Source organism: Lepidochelys kempii, chromosome 9 (genome assembly GCF_965140285.1).
Source record: "Lepidochelys kempii isolate rLepKem1 chromosome 9, rLepKem1.hap1, whole genome shotgun sequence".
Taxonomy (NCBI): domain Eukaryota; kingdom Metazoa; phylum Chordata; order Testudines; family Cheloniidae; genus Lepidochelys; species Lepidochelys kempii.
Window position 1 is genome coordinate 28,712,946 of NC_136388.1, and position 22,588 is coordinate 28,735,533.

Here is a 22,588-nt window from a genome sequence, read left to right on the forward strand (position 1 = left end):
GGGTGTGGGAGAGAGCTCCAGGCTGGGGCAGGGGGTTCACCCAAATCCTGGTCTGCTCTGGGGCTGATAACAGCAGGCTGTGTGTGTGTGGGGGAGACGGACTGCCACTCTGATGGACAGTCCAGAGTGATGGGTGCACCCACCCATAAGTAGTCTGCAGTTGCTGGGCAGACTTAGGCTGTCACATGACCCTACCTTTCCCACTCTTTGGAAAAAGGCACCAAATGCTCCACGAAGGAGGGTTCCCAATATGGAGGACTACTTGTTCTCAATTTTGTATTTGTGACTTTCTCCTAGCTAGCAGGAAGATTTATCAGTGACAGTTACATTATAGATCCCCCTTCCAAAAGACCCATTGTTTCACTAAATAGCATGATTTCCTTAATGACCTCAGAAATCATCCTTTGAGTTTCTTTATTGAAATCTCATGTATCCTTGAATGGTGGGGGTATTATACAGTATGCAGCCAAAAAAGCTTTTGAAAAGTCCACTCTCCCTCCTCTCTCTTCTTTTTTTTATTTTGCATTAGTCTTGTGTTGTGAAACAAAAAACTGGTTGTGTCTGTATTCTCCTCAACATTAATCAATTACAGTGATAGCTTTTAGATTCAAATTACAGCTCATTCAGTTACAGTTGTGTCAGCAGTGGTAGCCAGCTTCAGTTCAGTGTCACTTCTTGGTGCACCCATAACGAAACTATTGTCAACAGGCCCAATCCTGCAAGAGACAAGTACTTTAAAACATAAAAATGGCCATACTGGATCAGACCAATGTTCCATCTAGTCCAGTATCCTGTCTTCTAACAGAGGCTGGTGTATAGGTGCCGACTTCCCCTCTGCCCCGTGGGTGCTTGACCCCTTCCCCCTGCCCTTGGCCCCACCCCTGGCCACCCCTGCACCACCCTCGCCCCGCCCCAGTTCCACCACTTCCCTCAAGTCCCTGTCCTGCCTCTTTACCCCTTCCTCTCCCAAGCGTGCCGTGTCTCCACTCCCCCCCCCCTTTCAGAAAGTCCTAAGCGCCACCAAACAGCTGTTAGGCAGCGGGTGGGAAACGCTGGGAGGGGAAGGAGCGGGGACGTGATGCGCTCAGGGAAGGAGGAGGCGAGGAGGGGGTGGGAGGAGCTTGGCTGCCAGTGGGTGCGGAACGCCCACTGATTTTTCCTAGTGGGTGCTCCAGCTCCGCAGCACCCACGGAGTCAGTGCTTATGGGCTGGTGCCAGATGCTTCAGAGGGAATGAACAGAACAGGGCAATTACGAATGATTCATTTTCTATCATCCACGCCCAGCTTCTGGCACAGAGGTTTAGGGATACCCAGAGTATGGGGTTGCATCCCTGACCATCTTGATAAATAACCATCGATGGCCCTATTCTCCATTAACTTATCTAATTCATTTTTGGACCCAGTTATACTTTTGGCCTTCATAACACCCCCTGGCAACAAGTTCCACAAGTTGACTATGTGTTGTGTGAAGAAGTACTTTCTTATGTTAGTTTTAAAACTCCTGCCTTGATTTCACTGGGTAACCCTATGTTATGGGAAGGGGGAAATAATACTTGTCTATTCATTTTCTTGACACCATTTATTATTTTATAGACCTCTATCATGTTCCCCCTCATTCGTTTCTTTTCTAAGATAAACAGCCCCAGTCTTTGTGATTGCTCCTCATATGAAAGCTGTTCCATACACATAATCATTTTTGTTGCCCTTCTCTGTATCTTTTTCCAATTCTAATATACTTTTATTGAGATGGGGCAACCCAAAGTGTATGCAGTATTCAAGGTGTGGGTGTAGCATGGATTTATATAATGGCATTATATTTTCAGTATTATCTGTCCCATTCCTAATGCTCCCTAACATTCTGCTTAGCTTTTTTGACTGTTGCTGCACATTGAGCAGATGTTTTCAAAGAACGAATGGTAACAGCTAATTTAGACTTCATCATTTTGTATGTATAGGTGGGATTATGTTTTCCAATGTGCATTACTTTGCACTTATCAATGTTGAATTTCATCTGCCATTTTGTCGCCCGTTCTCACAGTTTTGTGAGGTCCCTTTGTAACTGTCAGGGTTCCCTCCCCACTCTGAACTCTGGGGTACAGACGTGGGGACCTGCATGAAAGACCCCCTAAGCTTATTTCTACCAGCTTAGGTTAAAAACTTCCCCAAGGCACAAATCCTTTCCTTGTCCTTGGATGGTATTGCTACCACCACCAAGTGATTTAGACAAAGATTCAGGAAAAGGATCACTTGGAGTTCCTATTTCCCCAAAATATCCCCCCAACTCCCTTCACCCCCTTTCCTGGGGAGGCTTGAGAATAATATACCAACCAATTGCCTTTAATAAAAGTACAGATCAGACCCTTTATTTTTAGGGCACTAAAATCAATCAAGTTTTTAAAAGAAGAACTTTATTTTAAAGAAAAAAGTTAAAGAAACACCTTTGTACAATCAGGATGGAAGGTAATTTTACAGGGTGATAAAAAAATTCAAAACACAGAGGATTCCCCTTGTTACGAATTACACCTGATAGGACACGCACACAACTGCTGCGAATTATACCTGGTAGGACACGCACACAAATGCTACGAATTATACCTGGTAGGACACGCACACAAATGCTACGAATTACACCTGGTAGGACACGCACACAAATGCTGCGAATTATACCTGATAGGTCACGCACAGTTCAAATCTAGGCTGAGGCACATAAACAAAGTCCACAACTGCAGAGTTCCCAAAAAACACCAAGTTTATTACGCTCGAGCGTGGTGCCCCCCTGCTAGCCAGGAGGGGTCCCTGAATACAGATTATACAAAGGTTATATACTTTTTAGCAAAGCATGTTGCCCTCGTGCATCGGAAACCTTAGCCAATAAACAAACCCTTGTCTTATCTACCACCTGTCCCTGCTTGGTGCATTCCTCGTGCTATACCAGTATGTTAATTACACAGCATGGTCCTAAAGCCACGCATTAGTAACCTTTATTATCAGGATGGGAGGCCTCACATCAAGGCCAAGAGACTGGGAGTTAGAGACTGACAAAAACCAGATACTGGGAGTCAAGGCAGGCTGGAAACAAGGAGGAGGATTTTCACAGGGATTCAGTATCTAAGGATCACTCCTCCTGGTGTATGATGTGCTGGCATTTAAACAATGGTGGGCCCCAAACCAAAATGGAGTCACATGTGCTAACTTTTCCTTAACACTCTCTAGGCTCAACTTCAAAGTTACAAAAACAGGAATAAACCTCCCTCTTAGCATAGGGAAAATTTACAAGATAAAACAAAAGATAATCTAATGCATTTCCTTGGTTTACTTACAACTTTTGTAATCTTAGATGCTCATTTCAGGTATGTATTTAGGATATGTTTTTTCCTGCCCTGGTCTCTCTCTGTCCGAAAGAGAACAAAGAGAGCACAAACAAAACCTCTCCGCCCCCCCCTCCCCGATTTGAAAGTATCTTCTTTCCTTATTGGTCCTTTTGGTCAGGTGCCAACCAGGTTATTTGAGCTTCTTAACCCCTTACAGGTAAAATGATTCTGTACCTCTGTCTGTACCTCTGGCCAGGTGGGATTTTATGTTACTGCATACATAAAGGTTGTTACCCTTCCCTTTATATTTATGACAGTAACTCTTTGCAGTCAGCTTTGAATAATTTTGTATTGTTTGCAAATGTTGGCATCTCACTGTTCATCCCCTTTTCCAGATCACTTATGAATATTCTGTACAGTACAGGTCCCAGTACAGATCTGTGAGGGACCCAGCTATTCACTTCTCTCCATGTAAAAACTGATAATTTAGTCCTAACCTTTATTTCTTGTCTTTTATCTAGTTACTGATCCATGAGAGGACTCTCCCCTCTTATTCCATGAGTATTTACTTTGCTTAAGAGGCTTTGGTGTGGACCTAATCAAAGGCTTTCTGAAAGTCTAAGTACACAGTATCAACTGGATCACCTTTGTCCGCTTGTTGATCCCCTCAAAAAAGTCTAATAGATTGGTGAGGCATGATTTCCCTTTATAAAAGCCATGTTGTCTCTTCCCCAACAAATCGTGTTTATCTCTGTTTCTGATATTTCTGTTCTTTACTACAGTTTCAACCAATTTGCCTGGTGTTGAACTTAGGCTTACTGGCCTGTAATATCTAGGATTGCCTTTCGAGCCTTTTTAAAAAATTGGTATTACTTTAGCTATCCTCCAGTCATCTGGTATAGAGTCTGATTTTAAGCATAGGTTACATACCATAGTTATTACTTCTGCAATTTCATATTTGAGTTCCTTCAGAACTTGTAGGTGAATACCATCTGGTCCTGGTGACTTATTATTGTTTATCAATTTGTTCCAAAGCCTCCGCTACTGACATGTCAATCTGGGACATTTCCTCAGATTTGTCACCTAAAAAGAATGCTTAGGGGTGAGAATCTCCCTCATATACTCTGCAGTGAAGACCAATGCAAAGAACTCATTTAGCTTCTCTGCAATGGCCTCGTCTTCACTGATATTCCTTTAGTACCTTTATTGTCTAGGGTATGTCTACACAGCAAAGTAAAACCCACAACTGGCCGGTGCCAGCTGACTCGGGTTCATGGGGTTCAGGCTGCCATGCTGTTTCTTTGCTCTGTAGACTTCCTGGCTCTGGCTGGAGCCCAGGCTCTGGGACCCTCACACCTCACAGAGTCATTGAGTAATTGGCCTACCCTGTCATTGGTCTTCCTCTTGCTTCTAATGTATTTGTAGAATGTTTTCTTTTTGCTCTTGATGTCTCTAGCCAGTTTAAACTCATTTTGTGCCTTAGCTTTTCTAATTTTTTTCCTACATTGTTACCTATCAACTCTGTATTCTTGGGGAACCAGGGTGCAGTACCAGCCTGTCTGACTCACGAAAGACCTTCCCCCCTACAGCCTCTGCTTGAATCAAAACTGATCAGAAGAAAGACTTACAAAAAGCAATGAAAAGGCAGTGGGAGACACAACTAAACCTCTGGGACAAGGGTGACAGGATTAAGGAAACTCCCCTAGCCTCATTTGCATAGAAGATGGGACAGGGAGGCATCTCTAGTAGCATACAGAATGGAGAACAGAGATTCCAAGGCAAGAACCACATGGAACTCTGGGACCAGAAAAGCAGGGAAGCACTGCATGATGGGGGATCTCTGGCTCCAGATGTTAATGAACCCACGCCTGTATACACCCAGCTCAGTAGTTATCAGACCAATTCTAGTAATAAATCCTTTATTGGTATCCAAAATAGTGAAGCTCCCTAAATGCATTGTGAGCTCCCTCCAAGGAACACTGTCCATAGCCAGGAATGATCAGTTCCTATTGTCTAGCCTGAACAAAACAACTTTGGTATACCCCCTTAAGCCACCAGTTTACCCATAAACAAATCTAGTGTTCTCCCTTGAACCACTGTTGTTTCCCTACAAAAAACCCTACCCATGCTCAAGTAAGTGTTCTGATGCCTGGATCCAAAATCTGCATCAGTTCCATTGGGACTTCATCTTCTCCTAACTGATCATGCTGGGGGTTCTGCCTGTCTCCAGCACTCCGGACTCTCAGCTACCATCATCACCTGGGACCCCCAACTGATTCAAGCTTCACGGAGTGGTGAGAACCCATCTCTCTCTCTCTTTCTCTCTCTCTCTCTGGCCCTGACTTGTGTGATCAGTTATAGTTTTCTAAACCTGACTTTTATAATCAAATGTAAGTTAGATTTAATATTGTAACTGTTTTGTTTGTTTGGCTCCCCTATGGTTATTACCTGGCAATAAATAACTTTCATGGTTAAACTGGTTGCTTCTCTCTCTGAGCCCCTCGTGGGTGTTTTTTGGCTTCCTCATTCGCTCTGCAGCAATGCTCCTTGTACTTAAGCTAAAGATCCCTGCAGCGCCCCCAAATCCTGTGGGTTACTACCCAAACAATTGTAACGTGAAAGTCAGGATAGAGACGTGCTGAACCTGGGCCATATGAGGGTGGCAGCTTGGAAGTGCTGCTCGACCCAGTCTGCTGAGTTTAGGGGCACGTAAAGGTGGCAGATTGGAAGTGCTGCTCGACCCAGCCTGCTCAGGCGTACTCTATGCCGGTTTTGTGCCCCTGGCATATGAGGGTGACAGCTTGGAGGTGCTGTTCCACCCAGCCTGCTGAATCCAAGGGCCTATGAGGGGGCAGCTTGAGAGTGCTGATTAACTTGGTTCTCTCAGAAGTGCTCTGTGTGTGTGTGTGTGTTCGTCTGATGCTGGGGCTGGAAGAACCCAGCCCTGGGGAACCTAGGTCCTGCAGGATAGCTCCATTGGGAGGGAACTTGCAGCAGGGAGAAGTAGAGTTCCGTGTCATTCCTATATGTTTTGTACCCTGGTATTACTGTGTCTCATTGATTATCATTCCACCAAGTTTCTCTGATGCCTATTATATCAATATCCTCATTTAATACCAGGCATTCAAGTTTACTCATCTTAGCATTTAGACTTCTTGAATTTATATACAAGCACTTCAATATTTAGTTGTCTGCCTTCACGTCATGTAATAAAATAGTACTCTTTTTTGTTTATTTCTCTTCAATGCTACCTGTACTTTATCAACTTCCATCCTCTTCTCTTTACTAGGATATTGACTCCTGTTGACACCAATGGGAGCTGAGAATAGTAAACACCTCTGTGGAAGCACTCAGCATTTCAGAAGATTCTAATTGCATGCTGTAGACAGAATATGCATTTGTCTGGTATGTTTAAAAAAATATACTTTCTAATTTAGGCTCAATCTTTTGAGCTCGATCATCAGAAGATTGGGTCCTGAAAGTCTAATGCTTTGTTCCTTAACATTATGTTTTATTGACTTGGTGTCTTTGCACCCTATGATTGTAGCCTGTAATTGTTGTGATTTGTTTCATTTATTCTACATCCTTGTAATTTGATTTTTTTAAAAATACTGTACCCTGATGTTACCAACCATCTGCCAAATTTACATAGTCTCCAATAAATTATTAAATTGGACAGTCCATTAAATAAAAAATGTTATCTTGTAACAAATATTTGCCCTCTCTCATCCGTGTTATCATCTAATCTTAATCTTATTTTAATAAGATATCCTCTCCAACCCCAGCCCTGAAAAATATGTCGTCTTTATTCTTTCCCCTTCTTCCTTGCATCATCATCAGCAGTGGGTGGTTGTGACACAGAGACCCATTGGTGGTTCACAACTCTGTCAGCATCTCTTGTCAGGCCTGGCATACTCACTACATCTAGCACGCTGTTGTCATAATCTCTAGTTAAAAGTTGTCACGTAAGGTATCATATACAATCTGGTAACACGCTGGTCCTAAAAATCATTGTGTGGTGTATGTACAGGGTGTGTACAAAGAGTTATAGAATTATGACAGAATTATGTTCTTTACAATGTATTTGGCAAGCAGTGCTTAAGCCACACCCTGTCCAGACAAAGGAATGTGGTTCCACCTGGCTGAAGGTGTCTCTGATGTATATTACGCAAGAGTGTAACCAAAGACAAAGAAAAGCACATTTACATGCAAGGTAAATAAAGCCATCAGGAGACCAAGTGGGGAAAGATGAATGCTTACCAATCTCAGGGGACAGAGACTGCACCCCCAGGAAGCCTTCCTACATCTTAAAGCAGTGTCAAGACAGCATCACATCTATATCCCAGTAAGAGAGAGAAGCTTGTTCTGGGCTTACTTTTCAAATAATATATTTCAAAGATTTACTTGTCTATAAAGACAGTGTCTGATACTCAAATGATAAGCAATTGAATCAACTGATTGTATACAATATTAGTGTATAATAAAAATGTATTGCGTAATGTCTCTTTACTAAAGTCTCTGACACACTGGTGATTAATATCATTGTGTGAAATGTATGCATTAACAGTATGTGGGGAATTATGGATACTCACTGATATTATGCTTTAAAGTCTGTAACCAAACTCAGCAAAGGCTCCCAGATAGCAGTAGCTATCTATCTGTTTCCAGTGTAAATTAAGCATTATGGAATCAAAACAATGGAAGCCCCACTTCAATAAGAAGGGAAGAACAGCAACAACATTCCTGCCCTTTGTAACAGGGTCAATGAACTCTGGGAGATATAAGCAGAAATGGAAAGCAATTTTGGTAGCCATCACTTGGGGGATTAAAGGGGCCAGAGCTCTTGAAATCACAGAATGTTGGCTCCTTCAGTCAATGGGGTTGAAGTCTCTGGGAAGTGAGTGTAGGTGAGAAACCTGCTTAGGCAAAGATTGTAACTTGCTGAAATTAAGTTTTAGTCTTAAAAGTGTATTTTTTACTTTTATTTGCTTGTAACCCTTCCTATCTTTAGTCCTTATACTTCATATAATTTAAGATGATGTCTTTTTGTTAAATCATCTTGTTCTACTTTTACTATAAATCAATTCAGTGCTGTGATTTGAAATAAGAGTTTGTCAAAGCCTAGTTAAATTAATGAGTTGCAATGTATTGTTTTGTTAAAGGAGCAACAAACTTAATAACTGCTGTGAGTGTTCCAGGAGATGGCTGGGTGCTGCAGGGATACATCTCTGGGGAACTTGGGAGTTAGGGTTCACTGTTACCTGCAAGGCAAAGTTTGGACTGGCAGAGTCCTGAAGAGTTTGCTGGCAAGACAGACAAGCTGGTGTACCAGGGAGTTGAAACACAACTTAGCAGTAGCAAAACTCTCACTTGCTGAGGCTGAGAGGGGTAACAGTAATCCGCAGTTCCGGGATTCTTGGCAGATCACCCCATTGGCAGATAATTTTGGGGAAATTCAGGATTGGGAGAGTGTTAGGGTCACTCTGCGAAAAGCAAGTGGGTGGCAGGGTGAAAGCCAGGGTGTGACTTATAGGCTTGAATACTGGCTGTTTGTGTTAGGGCTCTGAGCCACAGCTGCATAGTTCTGAAGACCTCCAGAGCTGTAAGGCAGGAGGTGACACAATCTCTTAGTGATCTGGGTTGACCCCAAAATGTCGCAGAGGGACATCAGTACCCCACCTTCCCCACTCTTTAGTAACTAGTATTTATGCTTAGTGGCTTTGGATGCTTTGCCAAGACTACCCAAGTGTCAATATTGCTTATGACTTATGTAGTCAAGCTTTGCACTCCCGTAGTCAAGTCTGACTTTTATAAAGCTAAATGCTTTTATAGGACCTTTCTTGCTATGTGGCAGTTAGTACTTCTTCAGCCATGAAAGTGGCTGGCTTTCTGGCCCTGTAGTCTTTAGAGGGTCAGGTACCAATAGAAGAATGATCCCTTCCCTACTGTCTCAATGGCTGCCCAAATATCTTCTTGGCTTCCATGGCATCAGTCCAACCACATGAATACTTGTGTTGCCATGGTGGAGGCCCCTTGCCTTGTTCACCCTTCACTCTCGCTCTTCCACCATGGCAGCATCCCAGAAATAGGAAACCCCTTTAGACTGCATCCTGGACAGGTAGATAACAGGTTTTCAGACTGAAGAGGTGGCAGGAAGTTGTGGGAAAGGAAGAAGCTGTAAAAGGTTTTCTTAGTAATAAATACACCTATTACGGGCCTGCTCCTGTTCCTGTTGAAGTCAATAGCAAATTCCCATATCCCAGATGTGGAAAAATAGCCTCAGTAAGCAGCAAGATGTTGTGGGGATAATGAGAAGGAATTTTCAAGAATTTCTTATGGATAAATTTACACATTATAGACTTTATCCTGCTTCCCCTGAAGACAATAAGAATAGAATTGGCTCTCAAGTACAGAAGCAGCATAGCAGCTCCTTAGCTAAGATTGCATTGTGATTTAAATTTAATATAGGTATTAATAATAGTGTATATGTTACAATGCTCATTAATAACCATACTTATCACATATATGTCATCAAATTGATACTCAAGAACCTAAGTTTTCATTTTTTTAAAAAAAATTGTACTTCTAGTTCTCATGGTTGTGGAAAAACTTGAAAAAATAAAGTAAGTGATTCAATGCTGTCCTGAATCTGCAGACATCCTAAAACAATAGCTCAGAGAGGTGTGAAGTGATCAATTTATCTCTATAGTGAAAGCAGAACATCCAGCTAATGTGTCAAATTGATTTGATGACAAAGACAGGAGTAACACTTGAAGGAGTGAATAAATGTCTTTTTTATGTTGGGTTGTGACTTGATTAGGGTTGCCAACTTTCTAATTGTAGAAAACCGAACACCCTTGCCTTTGCCCCTGTCTTTGCCCCGCCCCTTCTCCGAGGCCTTGCCCCCGCTCACTTCATCCCCTCTCCCTCCGTTGCTCACTCTCCCCCACCCTCGCTCACTCACTCATTTTCACTGGGGTGAGGCAGGGGATTGGAGTGCAGGGGAGGTTCAGGGTGCGGGCTCCAGGCAGCGCTTACCTCAGGTGGCTCCTGGGAAGTGGTCAGCATGTCTCTCTGTCTCCTAGGCACAGGTGCGGCCATGGGGCGCAGTGTTCTGGTCGAAAACCGGATACTTAGCAACCCTAGGCTTTATGATATGGAACACCATGGTTTTGTCAGGTTGTGATGACACAAACTCAGCCAGTAACTGACATCAAGATGTGATGACATCCAATTAATAGTCTTTAAATCTAGAAGGGATCATTATTATAATCTAGTCCAGGGGTGGCCAACCTGAGCCTGAGAAGGAGCCAGAATTCACCAATGTACATTGGCAAAGAGCCATGGTAATATGTCAGCAGCCCCTCATCAGCTCCCCGTCACCCCCGTTCCCAGGGCCACCCATACACCGGCAGCCCCGCCAATCAGCGCCTCCCCCTCCCTCCCGATCAGCTATTTCGTGGCATGCGGGAGACTCTGGGGGCAGGGGAGAAGGAGAAGGCAGGCTCAGAGGAGGGGATGGGAAGGGATGGAGTGGAGGCAGGGCCTATGGCAGAGCCAGGGGTTGAGCAGTGAGCACCCTCAGGCACACTGGAAAGTTGGCACCTGTAGCTCTAGCCTCGGAGTCGGTGCCTATACAAGGAGCCGCATATTAACTTCTGAAGAGCCACAAGTGGCTCCGGAGCCATAGGTTGGCCACCCCGATCTAGTCTGACCTGCTAACACAGGCCAGAGAATCTCATGCAGTAACTTCTGCATCAAACCCATAACTTCTGTTTGAGCTATAGCTATAGCATATCTTTTAAAAAGATATCCCGTCCAGATTTAAAGACTGCAAGTGCTAGAGACTTCACCACCTCCGCAGGTGGTTTTTATTGCAATGGTTGGGTACCCACCCAGTTTAAAATTTCCTCATTTTAATGCCTTTCTCTGCTAAATTAAAGACCCATCTAAGCTCAGAGATCTCTTTCCCATACAGGTTTCAGAGTAACAGCCGTGTTAGACTGTATTCGCAAAAAGAAAAGGAGGACTTGTGGCACTTGATGAAGTGAGCTGTAGCTCACAAAAGCTTATGCTCAAATAAATTGGTTAGTCTCTAAAGTGCCACAAGTCCTCCTTTTCTTTCCCATACAGGTAGCTATAGACCACAATGAAATTAAGCCAGATCTTAACCTGCTCTTGGATAAACCAAGTAGCTGGAGCTGTAGGAGGCAGGTGAGCCAGACGACCTTGACCCCCTGCTTGCATCTCTTCTCTGCACGCTTTGCAACATGAGTGTTGTGTCGAACAGGGAGCCCACCGAAGGCCACCTCGGGCAGAGATGCCAGTAGCAGGGTGGCCGCTTACGGTGAGGGGGGATTAATTTGCAACTAGTCCGTCCTGCAGCCTCCTCGCAGCGACGGTGGAAGGGAGGCGGAGGGACACTGCGGAGGCGGCGGATGGAGGGTTTGGGGGCTCTGCTCTTGTCGCACAGACAACGCATGAAGAAAGTCCCGCCCCTCTTTCACAGCCCTGTTCTCATTGGCTGGCGTCTGTGAAAGCCTGGGTGGGATTGGTGCTGTTGGCGTCAGTCAGGCTGGGAGCGCTAAGCGCCGCACTGACGGTGAGGGGCTTGGGATTGATGTCACTGGAGGGCTGCGCGTCTTCTGGCTCTTTGCCGGGCGCTGGGTCTGCTCTTCTGTCACGGACGGCGTGCGGCGGCTCCCGCAGCACCATGGCTTGGATGTTCATGAGGTGAGGCCCGGCGTGGGGCAAAGCGGGCAGGCGAGGCCGGGATGGGAAGGCGCGGGTAGGTCTCGTGTAACTGAGGTCAGCGTGGCCGGTTGCTGGGGGAAGGGTTAGGCCCTGGTCCGGTGGGGGCTGGGGGAGTTGAGGGGGCGGGGCGGGACGGGACGGGGCGGGGCGGGGCTGGGAGCCTTGGGTGGGGGCTGGGGAGCGGAAGGGGCGGGGCGGGGGAAGCTGGGCACCCTGGGCCAGGAGGGGTTAGTGGTGCTATTATGGAGACAGGTTTCAGAGTGACAGCCGTGTTAGTCTGTATTCGCAAAAAGAAAAGGAGGACTTGTGGCACCTTAGAGACTAACCAATTTATTTGAGCATGAGCTTTCGTGAGCTCATGCTCAAATAAATTGGTTAGTCTCTAAGGTGCCACAAGTCCTCTTTTTCTTTTAGAGTGGAGACAGTTATCATTTGTAGTGTTGAGAGCATGTGACAGATATAATGGCGAGAGAGCGAGCAGTTCTCACTGGTGTGAGATGCCTGTCTCTTCCATCCTCCCTTACCCATCCTGTGAGGGCTGTTGTTTCTCCTTAGCTGGGCTCTAGTGCTCCCTAAATCTTGGTGTCCCACTTCAGTTATACACATTTTACATTAATGCATTTAGGTCATTATTCTCTGCTACCAGCACATTTCCAAAATCAGGGCAGGATTGCGCCTTTAAAGCACATGTTTTACTTGAATTAGTGTATAGAGAGGAAAGTGCTGCCTCAGGCGTCTCAGCAGAAATTATGGGTGATTCACCTGGAGTTCCACAGGAAGCAAGCACACCTTGAAGCAGTTGCTCAGCCACCCTTTATACGGGTATGGTATGTGTTCCCTTCCATGTCAACCCAGTAGCTGCTGGAGTTGATTGCCTATTTCACTTTCCCTGTCACACACCCATGTAATGCCAGTTTAGTCCTGTAAGAACATAAGAGGTAAGTGGCACAACATATATGTGGCTTTTGAACTGACAAGTTGCTAGTATAGCCCTCAGGTGGGCAAAGCTTAGATGACTTTGTGGTAAACCTTGGCTAAATTGTGGATCTGATTCCATGGTTCTTACTCAGCCAGGATTACTCTAATTTTGGATGGTTTCAGAGTAACAGCCGTGTTAGTCTGTATTCGCAAAAAGAAAAGGAGTGACATTATGCAAAAGAAACCAAAGTTGATCCTGAGAAAGCTCCAGATACACAGCCTTTGCAAGCCTAGTCACACTCCCTGACAGTAGTTTAAGATAATTTAAGTAAATAATACCTTTGTGCAGGAAGGTCTTGCTGTGCAAAGTTATAATGTGCTATGCTGTTAACTGTTAACAGCTGAGCCTTCCAAAGCACTGAGCATTCATTTTTGTGTTGCTTTTGTAAAGCTCGGCAAGCGTTAGTACTGTTCTTTGCATTGATGTGAAAACATGTATTTGACATATGTGGTCACAGAAGTTTTTGTGAGTTAGCCAAAAAGTACAATATACTAAGGTGTTATTGAGGATTTCTCTTTCTAATAAGAAAGAAGGAGAATAAGAGAGAATCTTCACCTGGTTGGTGAAAATTCTTACTGTGAGTATCCAGTATGACTATATGTGTCAGGACTGAGCAGTTGTCTCAGAAGTGTTGGAAAGTATGTTATAAAAGTAATAACTTTACTTCTTGAAGTGTACTGTATTCAATAAAGCAACTTATGCTTTGGCTTTGTACCTCGTTGTATCTCCCCTGAAAAGTGTAGATTTCTAATGCAGATAATAATTTGTTTATATCACTTCAGACTTGCTGTCTCTTGTGGATTCTGACAGTCCATAAATGTGATGTCAGGCAGAAGTGATCAGGTATTATCAATGAGAAGAGCCACTCTTCTCTTTGAGAGAACCCATGGCAAATAAACTAATGTTTGTAAAGCACTTATTATAGAGGACTCTGTTAAGTTGGAAAAACACAATTTTTTTGCGTATTCTCTATGACTTTTGACAAAGTTAGGAACATGGGGGGAAGTGAAGTTTAGGGAAGTGTTCTATTAAAAAATGCCAGTGTTTCCCTTTTTTCCAGCCCTTTCTGAAGAATGAAGTGAAAGCATTTTTGCCACGGCAAAGTCTGTGTATCCTTTTTTAGCGGAAAATTATAAGCCCATGAGCATGAGAAACCCTGACTAACTCAGTATTCTGGTCCTCTGTTGTGTGAGACATTACTCTCTTCTGCCCTTTGCTCTTTTGATCCCCCACGCAGCAAAAAAAGTCTTAAGCAATAAAAACAATGAAGATCTTTTAGTCATCTGCTCCTGCTGCTCAATCTTGCCCTAAAAGCAGCCAAAAGAGCCTACTCTACAGTGCTGACTCTTTTTCTGAGTGCTTGAAGATTATATTCTAGTCAGTTAAATAGTAAAAATAATTTGACTATGTGTTGTTTGTGTGAGCCTATAATGTCCTGGAGACAGTTTTTTTAAGGGTATAACTTAGGAGAAAATTGCCAGGTAAGGTAGAATGATTATATAAAGATGTGAAATATAAATATTCACATTATAAAAGGGAAAATTAAATTGACACTTATAAAAGGGGATCAACAGTAACTGAAATATTCGGACTACTCTTTTAAATATAATGTCAAATAACTTCTATTCTGTCTTTCTGCAGAGATTCTGCCTGGAAATACTTACAATCTGCCCATCATGGAGGAGATAGGAACTATTCCCATTATACCTCTCGTGATTTTTATTCTCAGTTTGGGTTAGAAGACTTTCTATGTACAGATGACATTCCTGGGACAGATGAAGATATGGATTCAGCTGTCTTATTTGGAACCTTGCGAGGAAATGTGGTTGGATTACGTTATTACACAGGGGTTGTAAGTGCAGTATGAATAATAAATTGCTACTAAGCAGAGGTAGTTGAAAAGTGGGACAAAAATTTAACATTTTGCCTTTTTGTTGTTAAAATTTCACAGCTTTCCAGAATTTTCTGACAAGTCCTAGGGTTTTCTCATTCATTTGTTATCAGTGCATTTAAGATTCTACACAGTTCCAAGAGAAGAATTCAGTAGTCAAAACCCGCAATTTAAATTTCAGGAATTGTTAAGGTATTTACTCTGGAGCTAGCTTCAGGTGAGATAAGAACAGCCCCCAAGAAGTTGAGCGTAGTGGAAGGGAAGGTGTTTTCCCTTCTCAAAGCGCCGTCCCCTTCCTGCTTTCTCTGACTACACTCATTTAGGACTGTGCAAACATACTTGTAGCTAGCTCAGTCCTCCTAGCCACAGTCTTGACAGTGTTGGTGGATGGAGGAGACACTTGATGGTATAGCACTTCGATAGGACTGGAAGCCAGGAGACATGGATTGTATATCCTGCCCACATGATTTTAAGCAAGTCAGTTAACATACCTGCCCCTCAGTTTCTCCAATGGTAAAAGGGGAATGATGTTTACTAGCTTTTTGTAAGGAGCCGTGAATTCTGCAAATGAGAAGAGTTGAATAAGTACAAAGTATTATAGGGTATGTCTAACCAGCCTGCAGGCAGCAAACCTACCAACCCAGGTCAACAGACTTGGCCTAACAGGGTTTGTGCCAGTGCTTTAAAAATAGCTGTGTAGACAGTGCTTTGAAGTTGCAGCTCAGGATGGAGCTTGGACTCTAAAGCCCACCTCTTACCTAACTTCTAAAGTCTTTAGTATTTTGAATAAAGAATTACTGGAGGTAAAAACAGCCTATTATGCTAAAATAATCTTTAAATGTAGCTTCAGAATGGCTATACGTTTAGGTATTTCTGTAAATAACTTGTAACTAAACAAGTCTGTGCTCTTTTCTTTTTTGCAGGTTAACAATAATGAAATGGTTGCACTTCAGAGAGAGCCCAATAACCTCTATGATAAAAATGCAGTAAAAGTAAATAATGTGAATGGAAACCAGGTAGGCCACATCAAAAAAGAACTTGCAGCACCCTTGGCGTACATCATGGACAACAAGCTAGCAATAGTTGAAGGGTAAGTGGGCAGATGAAATATTTAGTTTCATTTTTATAAGGGAATGGCAATTTAATATTTTTAGTATGTTTTATGTAGCAACAATTAAAATGTATATCCTTTCGCTGAGGTTACTGACAGTAACAGTGAGGCTGCCATAACAGGATTTAAGTGTCATAGCTGCAGGCTATAGGCTTCCTTTATGAACCATCCAGATTGCAGTTCGTTTTCCTCTGTAAATGACATTCTAGAGGCATCCGTGAGAGTTGAATTGACAAAAGTGTACTTTTGTAATTCTTACACAGTGGTTTGGCTCCTTCAAAGCATTCTAGTAGGGCGGGTGAAAAATTTTCTGTTTGAAACTCTTTTTTGATGGAAAACTTGGATTTTTGACTAAATGATGTGTCCCCCCCCACCCCCGTGTCTCGTTTCCACGGAAAACTTTTGTTTATTCATAAAAATATTTGTTCCAAACCAGAAAGATTTTGGCTGAAATCTTTCAGTATTTTCAGAAAGTTAAAATATTTCCATGATAAATTTCAACAAAAACCAAAGATTGTTTTCACTGATCATTTTTCTTCTGTGGGAAAAATTTGGACTAATTCTATATTTACGTTATACAGACTTATTGTAAAAGAATTTTTTTTTTCCCCTTCCCTGAAAGTGAATGTGGCAAAAAGTTTCTCATCATGTACATACAATAAAATTGGTACTTCTGAGCAAATGTCCTATTGGAAAATGACAAAATTTGTAACACTATTGTGATTTTGCAAATTTTTAATTATAGGTGGCTGTGAATCAGTTTTTGATTCTGATTTCATTCGCAGTAACAATCAGAAAAATGTTCAATGTTAAGCAGTAATTATATAACGTTAAATCGGTGTAAAAGTGTTCTTGTAAAATTGTCATGAAAATTTGGCAGTCCTGGCTAACTCTTGCTAATACTATCTTTCTGTGACTATTAGTGCCAAACTCCAATAATCCAAAAATCCGAACACCTGCTGAGATGCATGGAAAAATCCTGAAACTATTTAAATAATTTTTTTTTTTTTAGGTTTTTATTAAATTTGGACATTGTCTTCAGATTTTGAGCTCTTAAAGTGTAAACTGTCCTGTACAAGTGATTGCTCTCCATTCTCTTCACCCATCCCAGCTCCCACTCTGGCACTATTTTAAACTATATTTGTTCTCTTTGCAGACTCATCTTCTTGTCATTTTTGTTTTTGTCCTTCACAAATAGCATCCTCTGGAAACCTTGTTAATAATGCTGTCAGCCTCTAAGATGCGTCTACTGAGCATGTGGGAACTGAGATATTTTTGTAGGTTTCTGACTTGGCCAAATTTGGACATTTTTTCATGGAGGACAGCAAAAGGAACATTTCTAGAGCTGTGCCAACAATGGATTTTTTTTTTTTTTTGGTTCACTTGCAATTCCAGAAAACTGGGGAAAAAATGTGTTAGGTCAAATAAAATGTCTAGGACAACCGAAAACAGAACTTTTTGTTTTGATTTCAAGCGTTTTTTAATGTTTGGTTTTATTTATAAAATTAAAGGAAATTTTTGAAACAAAGTTGTTTTCAACCAAAAAATTTGAAACATTTCCCATAGAAAATGTCATAACAAAAGGTTTTAACTTTTTCTCAATTTCAGGGTTTTTTTTTTTTTTTTTTTTACATGAGCAACTTTGACAGAACTGATATGAATTTGTGAAAGGGTTTTTGTCAAGTCTGCAGTTTTTTGCCCTCTCACCAAAAAAAAATTTGATTACCAATTTCCCTAGCTCTGTTCTTGGCACTCTGGTGTCTTTGTTTCCTGCTAAATTTCAAGTCCCTGCTCCAAAAGAATGGAAGTACTCGAGCTCCCCAGTGAAATACTTGTAACATTATTTTGCCCATGCTTTTTTTTTTTTTTTTTTTTTTAAATCTATTCCTTCCCCTAAACTAATTTTGAGGAGCAGTCGAAATGTGTTTGCTGAAACTTCCCAGAAAAATTCAGCCCCAGGCAGACATCTTGCATGGAAAACTTTAGCCTGAGTGGGCAAAGTTTCAAAAAGTTGTAAGTAACTAAAACTGGATCTTATAATTGAAAGTGTTAAGGCAGCTGTAACTTTTGTGGAACTAACTGCTCCATCTCTAATGTATTAATATCATATAAAAATACTTTATTTTGAGCCTTATTCTTATTTATGCTAGGGGCACTTTACACTATTCTGGTAGGATAAAGGGGCTTAAAATAAGCATAAAGTTAGTTTAAGCATGGTTATATGCTGCCATAGTGGTGTAAAATAGGTCTTTGGACAAATGAGAATCTGGCCCATTGTGTATTTAATACTGTAGTAGAAGCTGAAAGCTTGTGCTGTTACATGGGTATAGCACTTGGGCCTCGTAATCCACTATCTGTGCAGTTTGCCTCATACAGCCAATTGAAATCGTTGCATGAAAATTAGCTGTAGAGCAACGATGATTGATTGAGTTCCCTCTGATATCACGATGGTCTAGGGACTCTGGTATGGCACAAATACTTGTCTTACTGTAGCTGTGTGTCACATAGGTATACTTCGTAAAGTCAAAATGGCTGAGAACTTAAAACAAATTGGTAACACACCACAGATTCCATTGATGATTCAACGTGATGATTGTCTGAACAAGAAGAACTCTCAACCATGCTTGTAGCCATTTCCATATCGTTGATACTGACGTGATGGAAATTCTAGGTTTCATAGTGACACACAGAATGACAATGAATGCCTGATAGTTTTCTTAGGAGTCTGCTTCTTTGGTGGAACTTGTGACTTACTGTTTCAGTGTTCTAATGATTATAACAGGTTCTTTATTTCATGGAAGTATTAATTGTGTTTTCTCCGTAGGAGTCTGCTATGAAATGTTTTACTTTTTAAGTGAGAAGTATGTTCCTTTTTTCCCTTTATTCTTAAGGGTTGTCCCTTATGGAGCACAGAATGCCTTTACTATGCCTGTGCAAATGAGTTTTTGGGGAAAAGAAGAAAATAAGCAAGCTGTTCTAGATAAATTGAAAATGCATGGATTTAAATTGGCTCCTCCTTCAAAAAGTAAGTTATAGATTAGTTTTTGTCTTTAAAATATTTTAAAGATGAGCTTTGCAAAACCCCAGTCATTAGAAGAGACTTTAAAGCCTTGATCCTGCTCCTAGTGAAGTCAATGGTAATATTCCTGTGGATTCATTGGGAATATGACCAGCCCCAAACTGGCCAGATCTGGGTTCATAGTGAATATGCAGTTGTGCTCCATCTGTGCTATAATGTGGGTTTTCCTTGACTTTGTAGACATGAAAAAGTGGTTGATGGTTGTGGCAAAGCATGTTTGTTATCCTCTGGAATTTTTTTTTTTAACCCTTTTCTGTCTTTCACCCTGGAAATTGTGGTAGTATCACTAACCTCCTTGTGAAAGAAAGGGGATCAAATGTTCATGCTAATTCTTTTCATAGTGTTGACCCAAAATATTGTTTCCCCTGCAGGTGTGCAAAAGAGAGCCTGTTGGCTTTTGGCATAGAATTAGGCCCATTTCTTTTCCTTGTTTCTGACTGGGATAGATCATAGAGTTGCTATATAATTTAAAGGTGGATGAACATACAGTAACTCCTCACTTAAAGTCATCCCTGTTACCATTGTTACGTTGCTGATCAATTAGAGAATATGCTCGTTTAAAGTTGCGCAATGCTCCTTTATAACATTGTGTGGCAGCTTCCTGCTTTGTCCACTGCTTGCTAGCTGATGTGGGCTTGAAACCAGGGTGGACCAGCAGCCCCCTGTTTCCCTAAGTTCCCTGTGGGGCAGCGGCCCAGCAGGTTATCAATTGTCAGCAGTTCAGCTGTCCCTCCCCCCACTGCCATGTGCTGCTCCTGCCCTCTGCCTTGGAGCTGCTTCCCAGAGCCTCCTGCTTGTTGTGCGGGGGGGAGGAAGTGGGGAGGCTAATGTCAGGGTGTCCCCCTCCCCCCTGCTCCTGCACCCCGCTTACCTCATTTCCAAAGGGGGGGGACGGGACAGGACAGGGCTCAGGATGGAGGGAGCTTCCTGGCAGCAGCTTCCATCTCAAGTTGCTGATCTACTCAAAAAGGCAGTGTACTTAGAGTGGGGTCAGCGTACTTAAAGGGGCAATGCGCATCTCTCTCTCTCTCTCTCTCACACTGTGTGTGTGTGTCTGTCTGCCATGCTGTCTCCCCTCCTCCATTCGTGCTGCCTTGTAGAGTGTGAGGCTACATTAACAACAGTGAGTTAACCCTTGAGGGCTCAGTTGATTGCTAGTTCATCATTTAGCAGTAAGGCATTCCCTGGGAAATATCCCACCCTCTTCCACCCTCTGACTTCACCACCTCAACCAAGCTTCACAATCATCATCGCTATGTACCAATATTAAATTTTGCTTAAATCTATCTATCTAATCTACACAGTGTGTAGATATATATATAATATAGTCTTTTGTCTGGTGAAAAAAATTTTCCTGGACCCTAAACCCCCCTATTTACATAAATTCTTATGGGGAAATTGGATTTGCTTAACATCGTTTCGCTTAAAGTCGCATTTTTCAGGAATATAACTACATGTTCAGTGAGGAGTTACTGTATAATGTTGACATTAGTAAAGTTGTGTTTTTGTAAAATTGTTGAGAATGTAGATTATAATTACCGGTAAGTGCTTTAGTATGGTTTCTTTCATCTTTGTTTTGAATATATTATAGTCCTGATCTGAATGTGATTGGAACACAGTTTCATCTTTTTGCATGGTGAAGAATCAAACCATGTTATAACAGAAATGTAATCATGTCAACATTTTTTTTTCCAGAAACTCCTTGTACCAGAGTTCTTGAAATCAACAAGTCATGCTTTGATATGTTATACTTGCAAAATCTTATTCAGCACTTTCCTTTTTTTGTTGATCTAATTGTGCATTGAATTGTTAGGCATTTTTATTCTTATGTTTTGTAATGTTTTAGTAGTCTAATTGGTAAGCAATACAACTCTTCACAAGGAACTACGCTCATAGTCATTTCCCATATGTCACAAATAGCCATTAGTTGGTAAAAACTTTTGGTTTCTACTGAACATAGTTGAATAAAAAACAAATGGGGAGAAAAAGGCACCATATTCTGTTGTTAGTCATCTGAGCAAGCCAAGTCTCTAACTGCTGTGTTTGTGTTTTTTCTTAATGGAGCACAGGTTCAGAATTTGGTTTTGGATCAAGCTGGGTTTCTGGGAGAGCTGGACCAAGCTATAGTGCTCCAGGACATGCTGCTATGCAGATGACAACAGAACAGGTGTGTGGTAGTTTTTTTGGTAGTTAGTTGAAAATATATACTTTTAAAAAAGGGAACTTGCTGCTCATAAAAGTGAGGATTAGTCCTTTTTCATGAGCACTGAAGTATTTTGTTTTTCTCCCTTCTGAAACAAATATCTTTTAAAGGGCACAGTCAACTTGAAATCTGGGGGGGTTTTTTGTTTGTTTTTTTTAACCATTTAGGTTCAGCTACTACACCTGCTCCAGAGTCCATTTGCCAGTTTTTATGGTTTTAAAGCCATTCTCCTATTTTCTTAAATGTCTTTTCTATACCTTGTTTCAGTGGGCTTTACATACAGCAGCAGTGAAACCAATTGGACACAAAGTGCTATCAAATGCGCAAATTTAAAATTAAAAGAAACACAATGTGTAAAAACAATGAGGACTACTTGTGGTACTTTAGAGTAACAAATTTATTTGGGCATAAGCTTTTGTGGGCTAAAACCCACTTCATCCAATGCATGGAGTGGAAAATACAGTAGGCAGGTATAAATACACAGTATGTGAAAAGATGGGAGTTGCTTTACCAAGTGGGAGGGTCAGTTCTAACGAGACAATTCCATTAAGGTGGAAATGGACTATTCTCAACAGTAGAATACTTTGTAGTGGTAATGAAGCCAATGTAATCCGGGTGGCCCATTTCAAACAGTTCACAAGAAGATGTACTCAGCAGTGTGAAGATTTTTTTTTCCACACACCTGTGCTGGTATACCTCATCCTATTTTAATGCATATTTTAATGCCAAGCTGGAATATGAATGTGGCTCTTCTCCCACTACTTCAGCTTTTCCCCCACTTCTTCAGGTTGCCACATGTTCTTTGTTACCTACCTCCCCAGTAGCAGCAGTTACAGATTCTAGTGGCTCCAGAAGTCATTTGGAGATCTGGGTATCCGTATGGCCATGTGACTGGCATCCGTTATGTCATCAAGTATTTATTTAATGTAGAAGTTGAGTTTAATTGCAACTTCTGTGTTTATGCATTGCAGCTTAAAAGTGAGTTTGACAAATTGTTTGAAGATCTGAAAGAAGATGATAAAACTCATGAAATGGAAGGAGCAGAGGTATTTGTTCTATTGAAAAAGTCTTACATAGGCTTTTAAATCAGGCCTTAAATTCTGTGTTACAAACTCTCTTTTTAACATCTATACACATCTTCAAAGTTTAGCAGTGTCATGCAAGACTAATAAGTTGCCCTAGATACCAGTTAATTTAAATAAGTTTTAAGAGAGCAATTAATCAAATGTTATCTCCCTGCCCCCTTCCCCCCCTCCCCA

The 22,588-nt window shown here is 41.8% G+C and overlaps 1 protein-coding gene and 1 long non-coding RNA gene across 5 annotated transcripts in view; one reads left to right on the plus strand and one right to left on the minus strand.

Moving 5' to 3' along the window:
- Window positions 1-377: 377 nt before the first annotated feature.
- On the minus strand, window positions 378-11,788 carry LOC140916884 (uncharacterized). Its single transcript, XR_012160679.2, has 3 exons — window positions 11,485-11,788; window positions 10,351-10,459; window positions 378-716 (listed from the first exon to the last, which is right to left on the minus strand). It is a non-coding gene; the product is annotated as an uncharacterized LOC140916884 (long non-coding RNA).
- Window positions 11,789-11,880: 92 nt separating this feature from the next.
- HLTF (helicase like transcription factor) overlaps window positions 11,881-22,588 on the plus strand; it is a 48,299-nt gene continuing 37,591 nt past the window's right edge. For 3 of the 4 annotated variants that reach the window (XM_073359718.2, XM_073359719.2, XM_073359722.1), the window contains exons 1-6: window positions 11,881-12,045; window positions 14,687-14,897; window positions 15,860-16,026; window positions 18,939-19,072; window positions 21,196-21,293; window positions 22,301-22,375. In XM_073359718.2, the coding sequence (XP_073215819.1) occupies window positions 11,933-12,045; window positions 14,687-14,897; window positions 15,860-16,026; window positions 18,939-19,072; window positions 21,196-21,293; window positions 22,301-22,375 (798 nt within the window). In that variant the 5' untranslated portion in view covers window positions 11,881-11,932. Of the gene's footprint in view, window positions 12,046-12,071; window positions 12,101-14,686; window positions 14,898-15,859; window positions 16,027-18,938; window positions 19,073-21,195; window positions 21,294-22,300; window positions 22,376-22,588 lie in introns of those variants that run through there. The other variant, XM_073359721.2, reaches the window with a different exon arrangement.